Raw genomic sequence first — 17959 nt, forward strand, 5'->3', positions numbered from 1 at the left:
CAAAATTTTAGTTGACGAGCAACAAAATTTCAATTGAACTAAAATCAAAACTCTATATTTTGGCAGTCCCCGACAACGGCGCCAAAAACTTGATCGGTAAAATAGCAAGTATGCTATTTTGCCTCTGTAGTAATAAAGTGGAAATTCCCTGAATGTCGATCTCAAGGACTGCGTATCAGTATAGAGTTCTAAATCTTAATTCAATCAAACAAAAACTTACATTGGGGTTTTGATTTGCAATTCTAAATTAACAATAAATAAAAATAACATAAAATTGACTAAGTGGTTTTAACAAATATGAGAGCATGCTAAGGTAAAGTGTATGATTTGCCCTGTAATAACCTTGAATTTTGATTTCTTCAACAAGTTCATAACCTTCAATTACCGCCCTTTAAATTATTTTCCCCTAAGTCCTTAGTGGGAAAACCTTTGAACATTCATCCTAAATCCTAAGTCCTTGGAGAATTATGATGAAATCAAGCCTTTATGTTATCAAGAGTTAACCGGTAACTATAGGATATCCCTAGTCCTAGGTGATATCTACTATAGTCTAATCGTACAAAAACCTTCACAACTGCTGTCTAGTTGGTTGTTAACCGTAAATCAATCTTGTTGGTCTGACAAAGAAAGCATAAAAACCTTGTACAATTAAATTAAATAAGAAAACAAATCTATTGATGAACTCAGGAATTCAAATTTATTACAAAATCAAATCAGGGACACCCCATAGCATTAGGGTTTAGTTACTCATATTGTTCAAAGAAAACAAAATATAAAATAGAGACATTACAAGAATTTAGATGAAAGTTGATCTTCAATCGGTTCCGTTCATGAAAACCTTCTTCTCTCCCAAACCCTTGTTTTCTCCAATCTTTAATCGTATATTCGTATTGGCCAAAAATTCCTCTAATTCTTCTTCAAAACTTGGTTAAATAGCAGACAGTCACTTAAGTCGGTCGGAAATACCTAAAACACCCTTACAGGTCAGCTATTTGGCAAAGTAACACAACTCTCATGAATTCTTAGAGGCTTCTAACTTCTTTATCAGCTTTTGAATTCATCATAGAAATGTAGCTCTTTCTCTCAGCTTTCCAACGAATATTAGAATGCGTCGATCCGATTCCCGTAACTCAAGTTATGAACTATTTAGTGAAAACTGATCAATCAGCGTATTGGCTGACACGGCCAGTGTTGCCTGACACGGGTGGCCGTGTTGCACCTGCTGAAGCATGCTGAAAAATTTCCGAAACTCCGAATTTTTCATTTTTTTCGTCCTATTTTATTCCTGAGTCTGAAAACACTAAAACACACAACCAACGCATAAAATAAAGAAGAATGCTATAGAACTCTTAATAATATTAATCAAAGATAACTAAAATAAACAGTAAATATACGTGTAAAAACCACTGATCATGTCTTTTGATACAGTGAGTTAGATTGATTATTAATTGATTATTTGTCAAGTTATTGCTCTCACTCTTGAAGCTTTTAAGCACAGAGTTAAGTATTGTTCTCATTAAAAAACTTTTAAGAAAACTTAAGTTATTTTTGTATTGGAAGTGTAATCTTCTATTTGGTTGTTTTCATACAGTCAGTAGGATTGTGACTGGTTTTTATCACTAAGGTGATTGGTTGTAGGAAGTGAGAAGGGGATCACATATCTAGAGGATTCTAGGTAGAAGTTGGACAAAGTAGTTATTATAAGTTGTAAGTTGGGATTGTTTAGGCTTTGAACTAATAATATCATAGTGGATTTTTCCTTCCTGGCTTGGTATCCCCTTTAGTAGGTGACGTTGCACTGAACTGGGTTAACATTGACCGTGTGATTTATCATTCTGCAATTTATTTTGGCATAAGTAACAATTTTGATATATTGGTTATGTCTATCAAAAAATGTTGTAACATTTGTCTTGATATTATGTTTTGATGTTGGGACATTAATCTTGACATGTATTGCAAGTGTCATAATTTCAATTTGCATCAGAGCAGACATCCTGTTCTATTTGTTGGGTGAGCTCCAGGGAGATAACTTTCTGGTACTATATGTTCTTGGAAAGATAGAATGATAGCATTATAGAAATCAATGGACATCAAAACCTTGAAGTTTGTTAGGTTGGGATAATAGTGGTGCTAAGGATATAGAAGAGAAGAGTATGAATTGACTATTTGTAACTCTGAAGTTGTTAATGCCATTATCAATGGAGTTGATAATTACTTGTTCAGATTGATTATCACATATGTTGTGGCCAAAGATAGTTGGGAAATTCTCAAGTCCAATCATAAAGACGCAGTTAGGCTGATCAAGGTGAAGCGACTCAGGTCTCTAGTCAAGATATTTGACATGAAAGTGACATTCATTGAAGAACCCCAAGATATCAACAACATGTGAAATTTGGGAAATGGATAGAAGGTCAAGGTCAAATGTCAAGAACATCTATATGACATCAGCAAGATCTATGTTGATCTAAGAAAATTTGGATCTAAAAAAAAGCATTCAATATAATGAATGTGAAGGACTTTGGATCTTTTATAGCATAATGCCCTACCTACTTCAAGAAACATTTAAATGGTTCTCTATTTCTTAGTCTGATCAGGGAAGTGATCCTAATGTTGAACCTGTCAAGACAGGAAGATGAGGTTCTTATGTAGACTCCTGTAATAACTCATGATGAGCTAGCTGTTTCCTGCAAATATTTGGGCATCAAAGTGAAGAAGTATGCCAGCAAGGAGAAATATATAAGGTAACTATTTCTCAACTACAGGCTGAAAAGAAAGGATGTTCTCTACCATTTATAACCTACAGGATGAGGTATTTTTGTTGACCTACAAACTTGATAGTATGATCAAGTCTGTGAGGATGTTGAACATTAGTTCAAATATGGTGGAGGAATTTCTCCAAGATTCGAAGATGACTATGTGAATACAAGATTACAATCACAAAGATGTTTTTGATTCATGGCAAACTCAATAAGCATACAAGCAACAAGGTGGAAGCAGAAAACTCAAAGAAAAGCAAGCATTGATCACTCATGTCAGAACAGGTCAACCTATTATGCTTATAGGTTGACTCAACACAAGCAAAACAAGAAGAATGCAGAAAAGCGGCAGTTAGGTCGACCTACTGTCAACCCAGGTCAACCTAAAATGAAGAAAAATCCATATACCTCTGCTAGGTCGACTCACACATCATCCAGGTCGACCTAAAATGAAGAAATTTACATATCAGTCTGCTAGGTCGACCTACACAACAACTAGGTCGACCTAATCTGAGAAAATGTCCCCAGAATGCATCTGAAGAGGATTCTGGTCGACCTACTCCTTAAACAGGTCGACCTAACTGGGAGCAAAATTCTGCAAGCTCTGCTAGGTCGACCTAAGCACTACAAGAGGTCGACCTAACTGATTAAGAATGCCAAAAATTCTGTTTCTCTCATCTCCAACTGTTAAGCTATCATATATATTATCAAAGGTTCAATTATTCAAAGGCAACACCAACGACTGAAAGATACACAAAGGCTTCTCATCTTCGTTCTTCGTCATCTCCAACACAATTACACATAATCATTCTTGCGTTGAGGGTTAGTGATCGAGTTCGATAACGTCCATGGAACGGAATTGAAGATTCCTAGTGGGTGAAGATTTGTGGGGTTTTTGGTGAATAAAATCTGCGGGTTTTGTCCTCCAAGATAGGTGTTTCTTGGGGGTTTTTATCAAGAGGTTTCATCGAGGATCCGGCTGAGTGTGAAGATTGAAGAACAAGGGTTCGAGGGAATTGAAGACACTGCAGAAAGGGATCAAAGTGAAGCTCTTGGATAACCTTGATCTGACTCAAGATTAAGGGGGAAGAAGATTCAAAGGATCGACATAATTGGTTTATGGTTTATCGCTTTGTTATCTTCTTTGTATATACTACTTTCAACATTAATGAAAGATTACCCAATTTCAGTTTGGAATTGGGGGCAGACGTAGTCGTAGCGAGGACGATCGACAAACTGCCTAAACAAATATTGTGTTCTTATCGCTTTTACTTTTTCATTTACGTTCTGTTCATGTTTGGTTATAATAGAAAATTGATCAACGATTCGAGTGTTAAGATTGTGAATTAAGAACTTATATAAACATCACAATCCATCACATATTGAATCACCTTCAATTTGATCATTATCACCAAGTGTTTGTATATTTGTTTCTATCACTTTTACTGCATTGCAAACATTGTCCATCATACAAGAAGTTAATCTGATTTTAAATAAGAGCAACGCTTTGATTCTGCAACGTATACTCTTATCACTTACCTCAAGTTTTTGACTGGTTTTAAACACATATACAATCGTTTCGATAGTGGTTCGGAATAGACGCGAGTCGATTCAGAATCACTTCCGCTGAAAAGTCGTTTAACTCCATAAAACTGTGAACGATCTATTCACCCCCCCTCTAGATCCTAAGGCCAGCGTCTAACAAGTGGCATCAAGAGCCTGGTTTATTCCGTGCTACGTGAAACACTTATTGGAAAGATGGCTTCCGGACCTAAAGGGGCTCACAATAGAGCTCCAGTTTTCAACGGTGAAAACTATGGCTATTGGAAGGATTGTATGTGTGTCCACATCAATGCAATTGATAGGAACATCTGGACAGCTATTGTCAATGGTCCCTTTTAGATCACCATGACAAATGCAGCTGGTGCAGTTGTTCCAAAACCAGACAATACTTGGGATGCTGAAGATGAAAAGAGATATGCATACGATTGGAAAGCGAGAAACATTCTAATCTCAGCTCTAGGAGTTGATGAATACTATCGCGTTTCCCATTGTAGATCAGCTAAAGCTATGTGGGACACATTGCAAGTTGCCCACGAGGGAACGGATGATGTCAAACTAGCTAGGATCAATACGTTAACTCAAGAGTTCGAACTCTTCCACATGGAAGATGGTGAATCCATCGAAAACATGCAGAAGAGATTCGTTCACCTGAAAAATCGGTTAAATTCTCTTGATAGACCTGTTTCCAATGCAATTGCTACTAACAAAATCTTATGATGTTTGAACAGGGAATGGCAACCCAAGGTTACAACAATAAAGGAAGCAAATGATCTAAACACCTTAGACATTACCACTCTCTTTGGTAAACTGGAGGAACATGAACAACACCTTAAATGCCTTGACATGCATGAGAAAAGGGCAAAGAAAGAAAAGAACATGGAGAAAGAGGTAGAGAAGAAGTCAATAGCTCTAAAAGCTTCAAGCTCCAAGACCTCAAGACAAGAGCCAAAGGATAGTGATACAAGTGATGACGAAGACTCCGATGATGAGGAAATGGGACTGTTTGTGCGAAGATACAACAAATATCTAAAGAAAAATGGAGCAAAACATTCTGATAAAGGCTTGATCAACTATAGAAAGCAATCAAACAAGTTCAAACAAGATGACGACAACAAAGGAAAAATCAAAGGCCTTTGCTTCAATTGTGGGAAAGCCGGTCACTACAAACCGGATTGTCCATACCTTAAGAAAGAAAAGGAGAAGAACCAAAGCAAAGGTCATAACAAATCTAAAAGAGCCTACATAGCATGGGAAAGTGATTCATCTAGTGAAAGCTCATCAAGCGATGAAGAAGAATCAGCAAACCTATGTTTCATGGCTCATCAACACAAGAAAAAGAAAGTTGTAAGTCATCTTAAACCTGAACTCGTAGATAAGGTATCTCATTCTCAACTAAAACTTGCTTTTGAAGAATTACATAGAGATGCAATTAAAGCTTTCAAACTTTTGGCCTCAAATAAGAAAATATTTTCATATCTTGAATCAAAAGTTGAGAAAACCGAAAAGGATATGGAAGCTTTAAAACAATCTATGCTAGACATTCAAAAGGATAAAGTTGAAATAGATCCTACATCATGGTTTGGTTGTGAGACATGTCACATTTGGCAAAAAGAAGTAAGAGATCTAAAAGCCAAGTTAGACAAGGCTCTACAACCAAAAGTGACTTTTGCGGTTGATCCAAATAAGTTCAAAAGATCGTATACTCCTTTATATGATAAATACGCTTTTGTACCAAAAGTATCAACTAGCAAAACTCCATATTCTCATCATATTACCTGTCATTATTGTTGCAAAAAGGGACATACCATTGAAAAATGCAAATTTAGGAGAATTTTAGTTCCTAAAGGAGTATTTCAATGGTTGCCTAAGTGCAACAAATTGTATACTCACTACCAAGGACCCAATGAAAATTGGGGACCTCCCTCTTTAAATTAATCTTGCAGGAAAAGTGTCTTGACATTGCCGAAAGGTTGTGGTTCCTTGATAGCGGATGTTCAAGACACATGACTGGAGACCTATCTCTTTTCGTTGAGTTTCAAGCAAAGAAAAAGGGGTATGTCACCTATGGAGATAACAATCGGGGAGCCATACTTGGTAAAGGAAGTGTAGGTAACCCTTCTACCACTACTATAACTGATGTGCTGCTAGTAGAAGGTCTTAAACATAATCTTTTAAGTATAAGTCAATTGTGTGACAAAGATTTTAAAGTAATGTTTACAAATTCTGGCTGCACAATAGAACATACTAAGAAAAGAGACATTATGTTTAAGGGATTAAGAGTAAACAACATCTACATGCTAAATTTGGATTAGGTATCTAAGTCTAGTACCAAGTGTCTAATTGCTCTGGGCGAAGACTCATGGCTTTGGCATAGACGTCTCGCCCACATAAATTTTGACTTACTTAATAAAGTTGTCTCAAGAATCTCTTTTAAATCAAAGAACGTGGTTTCAACATCACGCCCTCTTGAACTACTTCACATGGATCTCTTTGGCCCTTCAAGGACTAAAAGCATAGGTGGAAACACCTATGGTTTTGTCATTGTCGATGATTACTCTAGATTTTGTCGGACAATCTTTCTACCCAGTAAGGATCAAACTTTTCCAGCTTTCACACAATTTGCAAGATTATGTCAAAACAAAATGAACAACAAAATAGTTGCAATTCGAAGTGATCACGGTGGAGAGTTTGAAAACATTCTTTTTGAAAAATACTGTGATAAACATGGAATTGAGCATAACTTTTTAGCTCCTAGAACACCTCAACAAAACGGAGTAGTTGAACGTAAAAATCGGGTTCTAGAGGAGCTGGCAAGAACAATGATGAATGAGGGTAATCTACCAAAGTATTTCTGGGCTGACGCGATTAGTACAACATGTTATGTTTTGAATAGGATAATAATACGTCCTATACTGAACAAAACTCCCTATGAATTACTAAAAGGTAGAAAACCAAATGTATCTCATCTCCATGTATTCGGTTGCAAGTGTTTTGTCTTGAACAATGGTAAGGATAATCTTGGTAAATTCGATGCTAAAGCTGATGAGGGCATATTCCTTGGTTACTCACAATCTAGCAAAGCATATCGGGTATATAATAAGAGATTACTTATAGTAGAAGAGTCCGTACACGTGTCTTTTGATGAATCTTATGCAAAATATGTCGAGAAAGGTCTTTCGTTTAATGGTGCAGGTCCATCCACTGAAGACATTGTCAAGGATAAGGAAGACGAGAATGAAAGTATTGTAAAGAAAGATGCTGAGAGAGAGAAAGATAAGTCTCACGATGAAAATGAAAAAGAAAGCATCTTAAACAATGAAGAACTTCCCAAGGCCTGGACAAATGTGAAAGACCATCCAATTGACAATATAATAGGAGACATCTCAAGGGGCGTTACAACACGCTCAAAGATAAGTAACTTCTGTCATCATTTTGCTTTTGTTTCACAAGTTGAGCCGAAAAACGCTAAGGATGCATTACTTGATGAGCATTGGCTAATGGCCATGTAAGAAGAATTAAACCAATTTAAACGAAATGATGTTTGGGACTTAGTCCCTCATCCGGGAGATCATCAAGTAATAGGCACTAGATGGGTTTTTCGTAACAAACTTGATGAAAACGGCGTTATTACTAGAAACAAAGCTAGATTAGTTGCCCAAGGTTATAATCAAGAGGAAGGTATTGATTATGAAGAGACATACGCTCCTGTAGCACGTCTCGAAGCTATTCGTCTCTTACTTGCTTATGCTTGTTCTAAAGACTTCAAACTATTCCAAATGGATGTTAAAAGTGCCTTTCTAAATGGCTATATAAATGAAGAAGTCTATGTTGCTCAGCCACCCGGCTTTGAGAATTACATGTATCCAACTCATGTCTATAAGCTGAAACGTGCTCTATACGGTCTTAAACAAGCCCCTCGGGCTTGGTACGAACGTTTGAGCAAATTTCTCCTCAGTCAAGGGTACTCTAGGGGTAAAGTTGACACTACTCTCTTTATTAAAAGAAAAGATAAAGACATTCTCCTAGTCCAAATTTATGTAGATGATATTATATTTGGGTCGACTAATGCAAAACTTGTCAAAGATTTTTCTAAGCTTATGCAGAGTGAATTTGAGATGAGTCTCATGGGTGAGCTAAATTTCTTCCTTGGCCTACAAATCAAGCAACTCAGTCATGGAACGTTTGTGAATCAAACTAAATACTGTACGGAGCTGCTCAAAAGATTTGGAATGAGTGAAGCAAAGGAAATTGACACACCTATGGCAACAAATACTAATCTAGACAAAGATGAGAAAGGTAAAGAGGTTGACGTGAAATTATACCGAGGTATGATAGGTTCACTATTGTATCTTACTGCCTCAAGACCAGACATTATGTTTAGTGTGTGTATGTGTGCAAGATATCAATCTTATCCAAAAGAATCTCACTTAAAAGCTGTCAAAAGAATTCTGCGATACTTACGTGGAACTACTACACATGGCCTATGGTATCCAAAGGGAAATGAGTGCCATTTGGTAGGATTCTCCGATTCAGATTTTGCTGGCTGCAAATCCGATAGAAAAAGCACCAGTGGAACATGTCATCTATTCTCAAATTCATTGATAAGTTGGCATAGCAAGAAACAAGTATCGGTTGCATTATCTACTGCTGAGGCAGAATATGTAGCTGCTGGAAGCTGCAGTGCACAAATATTATGGCTCAAGCAACAACTTCTTGACTTTGGTATTAAGCTTGATCGCATACCTATCATGTGCGACAACACAAGCGCCATAAACTTGAGTAAAAATCCTGTCTTACACTCACGTACCAAGCATATTGAAATAAGACATCACTTTCTACGAGATCATGTAGAGAAAGGAGACGTTACATTTAAACATGTAGAAAGCAAGAAGCAACTAGCTGACATCTTCACCAAACCTCTAGCAACGGAGCAATACTTCAACATTCGTAGGGAATTAGGGATACTCGATATCTCTAATTTGGGCTAATTACGTTTGTTCTCTCTTAATATTATTTCTTTACTTTATATATATATTTTTCTGCTAACATTTCTCTTAGCGTAAAGGTAGTTCATCATCAAGCCAGGCGTCATTCCACATTGACTAAAGGCTGCCACTAAAGTTGACACCTACATATTGAAAAAGCGGTAACGTAATTGTTGTTCACTTCCAAAAATATTATTGATACTATAATATGCTATCAATTAACATGCTTATAGTGACTTCATGCATATAATCGCTCTTGCTCATATATGTGTCTCATCTTTAATAAACCTTTAAACATATTTGGCTCTCATGCTATCACTATCTACCTTTTATCTACTATACTATGAATGCTAGCATTTTATCTATGTTTCTCTCGTTACTCTTCTATTTTCGTTGTATCTCTTTTTGATGTTGACAAAGGGGGAGATAGATGCTGAGTGTACGGGGGAGCTTTGTTGAGAGATTGACTTGTTGAGAGATAGATGCTGAATGTACGGGGGAGCTTTGTTGAGTCTTTATCACTTACTACCAAAGCTTCGACTACTGGTTTGCCATCATCAAAAAGGGGGAGTATGTGAATACAAGATTACAATCACAAAGATGTTTTTGATTCATGGCAAACTCAATAAGCATACAAGCAACAAGGTGGAAGCAGAAAACTCAAAGAAAAGCAAGCATTGATCACTCATGTCAGAACAGGTCAACCTATTATGCTTATAGGTTGACTCAACACAAGCAAAACAAGAAGAATGCAGAAAAGCGGCAGTTAGGTCGACCTACTGTCAACCCAGGTCGACCTAAAATGAAGAAAAATCCATATACCTCTGCTAGGTCGACTCACACATCATCCAGGTCGACCTAAAATGAAGAAATTTACATATCAGTCTGCTAGGTCGACCTACACAACAACTAGGTCGACCTAATCTGAGAAAATGTCCCCAGAATGCATCTGAAGAGGATTCTGGTCGACCTACTCCTTAAACAGGTCGACCTAACTGGGAGCAAAATTCTGCAAGCTCTGCTAGGTCGACCTAAGCACTACAAGAGGTCGACCTAACTGATCAAGAATGCCAAAAATTCTGTTTCTCTCATCTCTAACTGTTAAGCTATCATATATATTATCAAAGGTTCAATTATTCAAAGGCAACACCAACGACTGAAAGATACACAAAGGCTTCTCATCTTCGTTCTTCGTCATCTCCAACACAATTACACATAATCATTCTTGCGTTGAGGGTTAGTGGTCGAGTTCGATAACGTCCATGGAACGGAATTGAAGATTCCTAGTGGGTGAAGATTTGTGGGGTTTTTGGTGAATTAAATCTGCGGGTTTTGTCCTCCAAGATAGGTGTTTCTTGGGGGTTTTTATCAAGAGGTTTCATCGAGGATCCGACTGAGTGTGAAGATTGAAGAACAAGGGTTCGAGGGAATTGAAGACACTGTAGAAAGGGATCAAAGTGAAGCTCTTGGATAACCTTGATCTGACTCAAGATTAAGGGGGAAGAAGATTCAAAGGATCGACATAATTGGTTTATGGTTTATCGCTTTGTTATCTTCTTTGTATATACTACTTTCAACATTAATGAAAGATTACCCAATTTCAGTTTGGAATTGGGGGCAGACGTAGTCGTAGCGAGGACGATCGACGAACTGCCTAAACAAATATCGTGTTCTTATCGCTTTTACTTTTTCATTTACGTTCTGTTCATGTTTGGTTATAATAGCAAATTGATCAACGATTCGAGTGTTAAGATTGTGAATTAAGAACTTATATAAACATCACAATCCATCACATATTGAATCACCTTCAATTTGATCATTATCACCAAGTGTTTGTATATTTGTTTCTATCACTTTTACTGCATTGCAAACATTGTCCATCATACAAGAAGTTAATCTGATTTTCAATAAGAGCAACGCTTTGATTCTGCAACGTATACTCTTATCACTTACCTCAAGTTTTTGACTGGTTTTAAACACATATACAATCGTTTCGATAGTGGTTCGGAATAGACGCGAGTCGATTCAGAATCACTTCCGCTGAAAAGTCGTTTAACTCCATAAAACTGTGAACGATCTATTCACCCCCCCTCTAGATCCTAAGGCCAGCGTCTAACAGACTAGAAACCTAAAAAGGATAAGCAAAGAAAATCTTAAGTGACATAAATTGGTTTCCATCTGAAGATGTCAAACAAAATGTCTTAACATCCTGCCAGACATGATATTTGTCATGCTTATGGCAGGTGCTTGCACTGGAAATGTCACTTATGTGGTAAAAGTTGATCATGTCAGGCCACTTAGTTTCATGTTGCATAGCTATCCCAAAGGTTCAACTCAGCCTAAGGTTGACCAAGTAGTAGTTAAAACTTAAGGAAGGTACTAATTATCTTATTAATCTTATCTCTCTTAGAGTTTTTGTTGTTTTTTTTTTTGCAAAAGAAAATTGGTATATTTTCTTTAACATTGGTTGTTCCAGACACATGACTGGAGTAAAAGTGTTTATGGTGGACCTTAAGTCTCATTCTTCCAACCATGTTACTTTGGTGATAATGCCAAAAGTGTAGTTAAGGGGTTGAAAAACTAGATTGTACAAGATTTTCTAGTCTTGATAATGTTCCTATTGCTAAAGGACTGATGATTATTGTAATAAACATAAGCCAGTCGTGTGATCAAAGTCTAAAGGTAAGTTTCATTAAGGAAGAATGTTTAGTCACTAATGAGATAGATGAAGTCGGATGAGGAAGTTAAGTCCAAAGTCAATTATTATTTGTGTGTACCACAAGGAACTAATCGCTCATCCACATGCTTGAAGCTCAAGGAAAATGAAGTCTAGATGTCACACCTGAAGTTGGAACATTTCTACGAGGTCAATACAAGGTGAGAATCTTGGTGGATAGAGGCATTTCTATGTGGTTGTTGATGATCTTCTAAAATGACCTAAATGATCTATAGCAAATAAAAATCAAAGATCTTTATCAACTTCTTCAAAGATACCAAAGGGGTGTGTCTGAATTACTCTATTGATAGCAGAACCTATGTATGTTAACTCCAGAACCAAAGTCAATGGTTCAATAATTGAGAAAGGGACTGATGTTCAATCAGATGTTAGAACATCATCTCAGCAGATTGGCACTCTAGAAAATGAGGCAGACTCTAAAGAGCTAGCAGACAGTGGATCAGAAAACTCTTAAGTCAACAAAGTTTTCTCTAGAGCTCAGTTAATTTATACAAGGGAATTCATTAGTTGAAGTTTTTATCACCTATTGATTTAGAGATGAAATATCTAATTATGGTGAATTTAAGAATAAAGCTATTGTCCAAGACTGATGGAGATATTATTGATGGAGGATGTTTCTTCTTGAGAAACAATTTTTGTCCCTTGTCAGAAATGAGTTAATCTTGGTCCACTATAAAGGCTAGGCATAATGATGAAGGAAGTTGTTGTTCTCAATTGAGTTGGATTCTAAAAGGAATACAATGTCAAACAGAATGTCATGACATTGTACTGTGACAAGCTATATATTCAAGAATTTCACTTTGGCTCATTAATTGAGAATTTGAGGGGTGTTTTGGGAATTTTGTACTGCTAAAGAATCATATTAATTATTGATTGAAAGGCTTGCCAACAACATTTCTTCCTCCTTCATCTAGTAATGCATGCAATTTCAGGAGAAACATTTTTTCAATGACATAGAGAATGTCATTTCAAATGTTGAAACATGTTCAACAGTCAAAGCTTGAAAAGAGAGAAAGAATAACAAGAGAGTGTCTCTCTCATATGGTTAATGGTGCACTATTATTAAGGATTATTTCACTCCTTTCAATCACTCTTTCATTGACTGATTTGTCGTTACAAACAAGATATTGTTACAGACAAGGTAACTTTCTTTTCAATTAATACCTTACTGGTTGTTCCTACTGTCAAGTTGCGTTTCAACATGAGCCAATCTACCAAAAATGGTGATGATAAAAATGTTCATTTGCTGGAAGCCAAGAAGGATAAGAACACTGATCCAAAGAAGGTTGAGTCCAATGTTGTAACATTTGTTGGATCATCTATTGGAGCATTAGTGATAGGGAAGAAGTCAGTGACAAAGATGAAGTCCTTCAAGAAAAATCATGTTTAGTTACATGACTCTGACTCATATGCTGATGAAGATTAGGCCAACTTCAAAGACTCAGGTGGAAGGATTGAATGGCTATTTTTTTCCTGTAAAAAATAAAAATAAAAAACAAAAAATTTGTTTATGTTTGTTTCCATTGCTAGTGTGTTTCCATTTTTCTTTGTACATTTACTCTATTTTTGTCGATTTTAGGTTAAAAAGGGGAGTAAAGTGTTAGTGTTGTTAGTGTTTTGTTTGTTTTTTTTAGGAGTAAAAAGTGTTTCATGTCGCCTGTCTTGACATGTTAATGAATAATATGATTGTACTACTGTTTAGGATAGAGTAGTCTATTGTGGTTGTTTGTTGTATGCAATTATTTAGGGGGAGCATGATAGTTTGTCATGCTTGTTGGTGATGTACTTTTGTTGTTACTGCTGCTGCTTCTGCTGCTACTACTGATGTAGTTTTGTGCAGGATGTCTTACCGGATGTTCTAACATCCTGCATGTTCTAGTTTATAGAGAACCTTGGTTATTGTGCTGTGAGTTATGTGTGAGGCTTCAGCTGCATGTGCCTATATTGTGTGAAGTTGGATATATCGAGAGGAATTTTCTTGTGATTTGGGTTATCCCCTTGAGGGGGTGAAATGGTTGGTTTTCTCGAGCTTTGGGTTTACCCTTTGAGGGGGGAGAAATGGTTATGCGTGACAAGGGGAGTATTAAACTTGTCTGATCTGTAACTGCAGTGTATCTCTGATGAGAACCAGAACTTGAGTCTGGCGCCTTAGACCACTCGGCCATCCTGACTTGTTGTTCAATTTCTGATACAAACTTATTTGTTTAAAATGCATATCTCTGAAATATTGGTCAATGATTTCAGCCACTATTGTATCTATTATTTCTGGCTCATGTGAAAGGGGATACGTGTAGAACAATGGTTTTACTCTTCTGCACTGTTAAATAACAACAATATTTATTAGAAGACTTAACGACATCATTCAATGAAAATGGTTTGATTCATATACAAAAAATGTCTTGATTCAAAATTGGTTGAGCTCTCTACTGATAAAAAAAGCCTGTATTTGTTGTTCTCTTCAATGTTTGTTTTAAAAATGTTCAAAACATCATCAATTACTATTTTCAAGTATGGTCTACCATAGATCATACTAAATAATTCTCCTTATTCATAGCAGCATGACTTAGATTCTTTTGATCATTTAACTAAAATAGATTAATTTCTTATAGCATACTAGCATCCTGCCAAAGATCAACATAAACTGAATGTTGCCAACAAAATCACCAGTTTCACAACTACATATAGCTGCTAGCTATAGTATGTAACAAAGTATCATCCTTCTATGTAGCATCTACATATTCATTGCATAACATAGATTTCTCCTAGAAACTTCAGCATTGTACCTCTCCAACTCATGCCTTGCTATATCATAACAATCACTTGACCTCTGAGCATTTCTATTAAGTTCTTCTTGCAAATATGTTGAGCTTCTTTCAAAGCCATCATTTCTAGCTCCAAGTGGCATGGAAGGAGCAACATCCATTGTTCTTCTATGGTGTTCTGTCAAACCGAGTCTACAATTAGTTGGTGTCGGCCACTGTTGTGAAGATTGGTTGTAACTTGACTCCGTTGGTTGTAGCAATCTTTGAGTGTCCTGTGTCATATCGCGGGCATAACGATAATAGTCAGCAGAAGAAGCAACTCTTTGAGGATAATGATTGAGTTGATCCGCTTTTGGAAAGATACTTGTCTGAGGATAATGATCGAGTTGATCTGTTTTTGGAAAGCGACTTGTCAGAGGGTAGTAATCAAGTTGATTCGGTTTTTGAACAAGACTTGTTCGAGGATGATAATTGAGAACAACTGGAGCTGGAATTCGCTCTACATTGTGAATCACTTCCAATGGAAGTCTTGTTAGCTCCATGTTGTGAATCTCTTCAAATGGAAGTCTTGTACGAGGATGATAACTGTAATCAACTGGAGCTGGAAATCGTTCCATGTTATGAATCTCTTCAAATGGAAGTCTTGTTTGAGGAAGATAATTGGAATCAATTGGATCTGGAAATCGCTCCATGTTCTGAATCTCTTCAAATGGAAGTCTTGTTCGAGGATGATAATTGAGACCAACTGGAGCTGGAAATCGGTCCATGTTCTGAATCTCTTGAAATGAAATATTTGTTGTCATCTGCTGTCTAGAAGCCTCCATATGATTTCTCCTCAAATGGTCTTTCATACTTCTAGGATTGTATATAAACTTGAAAGTGCTGCACTTACCAAGAGGAAACGGGTCATCACATCGAGATCTATGACCTCTCTTATTGTTATAACCTGGATAATCTTCTTGCTTGAAATCAACACACTCGATCATCATCAGAAAGCTTTGTTCGGCGAGCTTCTCTATTTTCCAGGTATCAAAAGGAGGAGTAGTTTTGTGATTGACATGAACTTCACCATTTTCCCTAAGCATGTGAGTTGCATTCTTGAAGAATCCAAACACAAGATCCATATGCATCCTAAAAATTCACAGGAAAACACAAATCACTTAGTATTGTTAATGAAAGTTTCATTCTAAAAGCCTTAACTATGAAACCACTAAGGTAGACTTAAAATTCTGTAAAAACTCGTGCTTAACGAAAAAAGGTAGATTTATATTATCATTCACAAACAGATTCATTTCGAGTTTTATGTGTTTGTGCTCATGACATCATTGTTAGTTAGTCATTAAACTGAATTCTACTAAAAAACTCACTTGATCATCATTAAGTTATCTTCCTTCCCGTAAAAGCCAGCATGAGGAAAGTTGAATATTATGCGATCAAACCTTCGCATTTGTAAATCTGGATGAAATTTCATTTTTGTAGCATCAACTCCATGTAACAAGTATGCTCCCAGCTTCTGCAAATCTTCTAGATTTGACTTTGCATTCTTGTACTTCTTGATAACCTCGTCTACATGAACAGAAGAGCATTGATGACAAAACCAAGGCCAAAACATTTCAATTTTGCAGTGCAATATGGCAAAATTTGATAGATATAAACTGGCAAAGCATTTAATTCTTGAACACAAGTTTATAAATTTTGTAAACAAGTATCATTTTGACCTCCATATTTACAATCCAAGCAACTATAAGTCTATAAAAACATGCACCTTCAAAACTGATATTATTAGATATGAATAATAAAAAAGTAAAACAAGCGCTACAAAAAAAACTATTTATCAAAGAAAAAAAAACAATCCGAGCTCATTGACACCTGCTTCTTCTCAAAGCAATCAAAGTACATCATCAATACATGATGCATCACCTATGAAGCACAGACACGAGAAACTCAACATCGACACTGATACGTTGACACGGATAATAATTTGAAAAAAAACGAATGAATTAAACATAATCACAGGTGTCAGTGTCAATGTTGGTTTCGGACAGACAAACCTTCTTTTCCAAGAGATATCGATGCTACAGAGTGCATCACACAAGCACTCACCCAAATTATGAACAATAGGAAAATGATTAAAAGGTTTAAACAAACATGGAAAAAGGGACAAATTTGAGAGAAGCTCATTCATAATGATTATAAAACAATATAAAAAACCAAAAGTAAATAAAATTGATTAGTTTCAAACTCGGTAGATTCATAAACTACCGTCGACACCGGTAATAATTTGAGAAAATAAATAAATTAAATGAAATCAAAAGTGCCTGCTGGTGTCACTTACTAATACCGACACGGACACACCTTTTTTGACACAGACACACTTTTTTTCAGAGGTGTAGAATGCTCATAAAACACCAAGTAAAAACAACCATGCAGCAAATACCATTCAATGATAAAGCATAAACCCTAAAGCTCTACACACTGATGTTACAAACATGTGTTAATAAGCAGTATATATGGGGATTAGAAGAGAGAGAGAGAGAGTTAGAGAGAGAAAAAACCATAGGTGTCGAGAGAAGTAGCAACAATGTTTGAAGCAGAAGCAAAAGCTTTAGCGAGGGAAAGGGAGAAGGAGAAATCGCCATCACCCACCAAAAGTATTTGGTGATCACTACAGTAATGTGTCATCCATTTCGGAAACTCTCTTTCATCATCTTCTTCTTCTCTTTCCCACCATTCTTTCATCCATTGTTTCTTGCAAACCCTTTTCTTTGGTTTTCGTGGTCTTTTCATTTTTCTTTGATGTTCAAATGGAAGCCAAAGAGACTTCACTCTTTTGTTTGTTTCAAATGCGTCTTTTATTATTCATCATCATTTCAAATTGTGTTTAAAATGCATATAATAAACTTTATGATATGGAAATAAAAAGTACATGAATGCCAGTGTTTTCTTTTTATTAATCAAATTTTTTTTTAATGTTTTTTTTTTTATCGGTACTCATAAAAAATACAGGTGTGCATATTTCTGCTCAAAGGGCAAGGAGACTTAGAAATCTTAATAGGTTTATAACATGTTTTGATGGTGAGAGCTTGCTCAAGACGACAAGAAGCCATGTACGGTGGTGTTTTAAGGTTATTTAGGGGACCTGATCACGTGAGGTGA

General features: G+C 36.3%; 1 protein-coding gene across 1 annotated transcript; it reads right to left on the reverse strand.

Annotated features, from left to right (window-relative positions):
* Positions 1–14668: 14668 nt before the first annotated feature.
* Positions 14669–17641, reverse strand: LOC131656483 (uncharacterized). Its single transcript, XM_058926192.1, has 3 exons — positions 17359–17641; positions 16171–16369; positions 14669–15934 (listed from the first exon to the last, which is right to left on the reverse strand). Exons 1-3 carry the CDS (start codon positions 17588–17590, stop codon positions 14773–14775), a joined length of 1593 nt encoding a protein of 530 aa, XP_058782175.1. The 5' UTR covers positions 17591–17641; the 3' UTR covers positions 14669–14772.
* Positions 17642–17959: the final 318 nt, after the last annotated feature.

This window comes from Vicia villosa, linkage group LG3 (genome assembly GCF_029867415.1).
Source record: "Vicia villosa cultivar HV-30 ecotype Madison, WI linkage group LG3, Vvil1.0, whole genome shotgun sequence".
Classification (NCBI taxonomy): domain Eukaryota; kingdom Viridiplantae; phylum Streptophyta; class Magnoliopsida; order Fabales; family Fabaceae; genus Vicia; species Vicia villosa.

What these genes read in the sequence shown, in the direction of transcription:
- LOC131656483 (XM_058926192.1), bottom strand. Translation starts at nt 17,590, where the DNA reads ATGAAAAGACCACGAAAACCAAAGAAAAGGGTTTGCAAGAAACAATGG. An exon ending in TACTTCTCTCGACACCTATG is followed by an intron (nt 16,370 to 17,358) that starts GTTTTTTCTCTC and finishes CTGTTCATGTAG; the next exon opens with ACGAGGTTATCAAGAAGTAC. An exon ending in GATAACTTAATGATGATCAA is followed by an intron (nt 15,935 to 16,170) that starts GTGAGTTTTTTA and finishes GTGAATTTTTAG; the next exon opens with GATGCATATGGATCTTGTGT.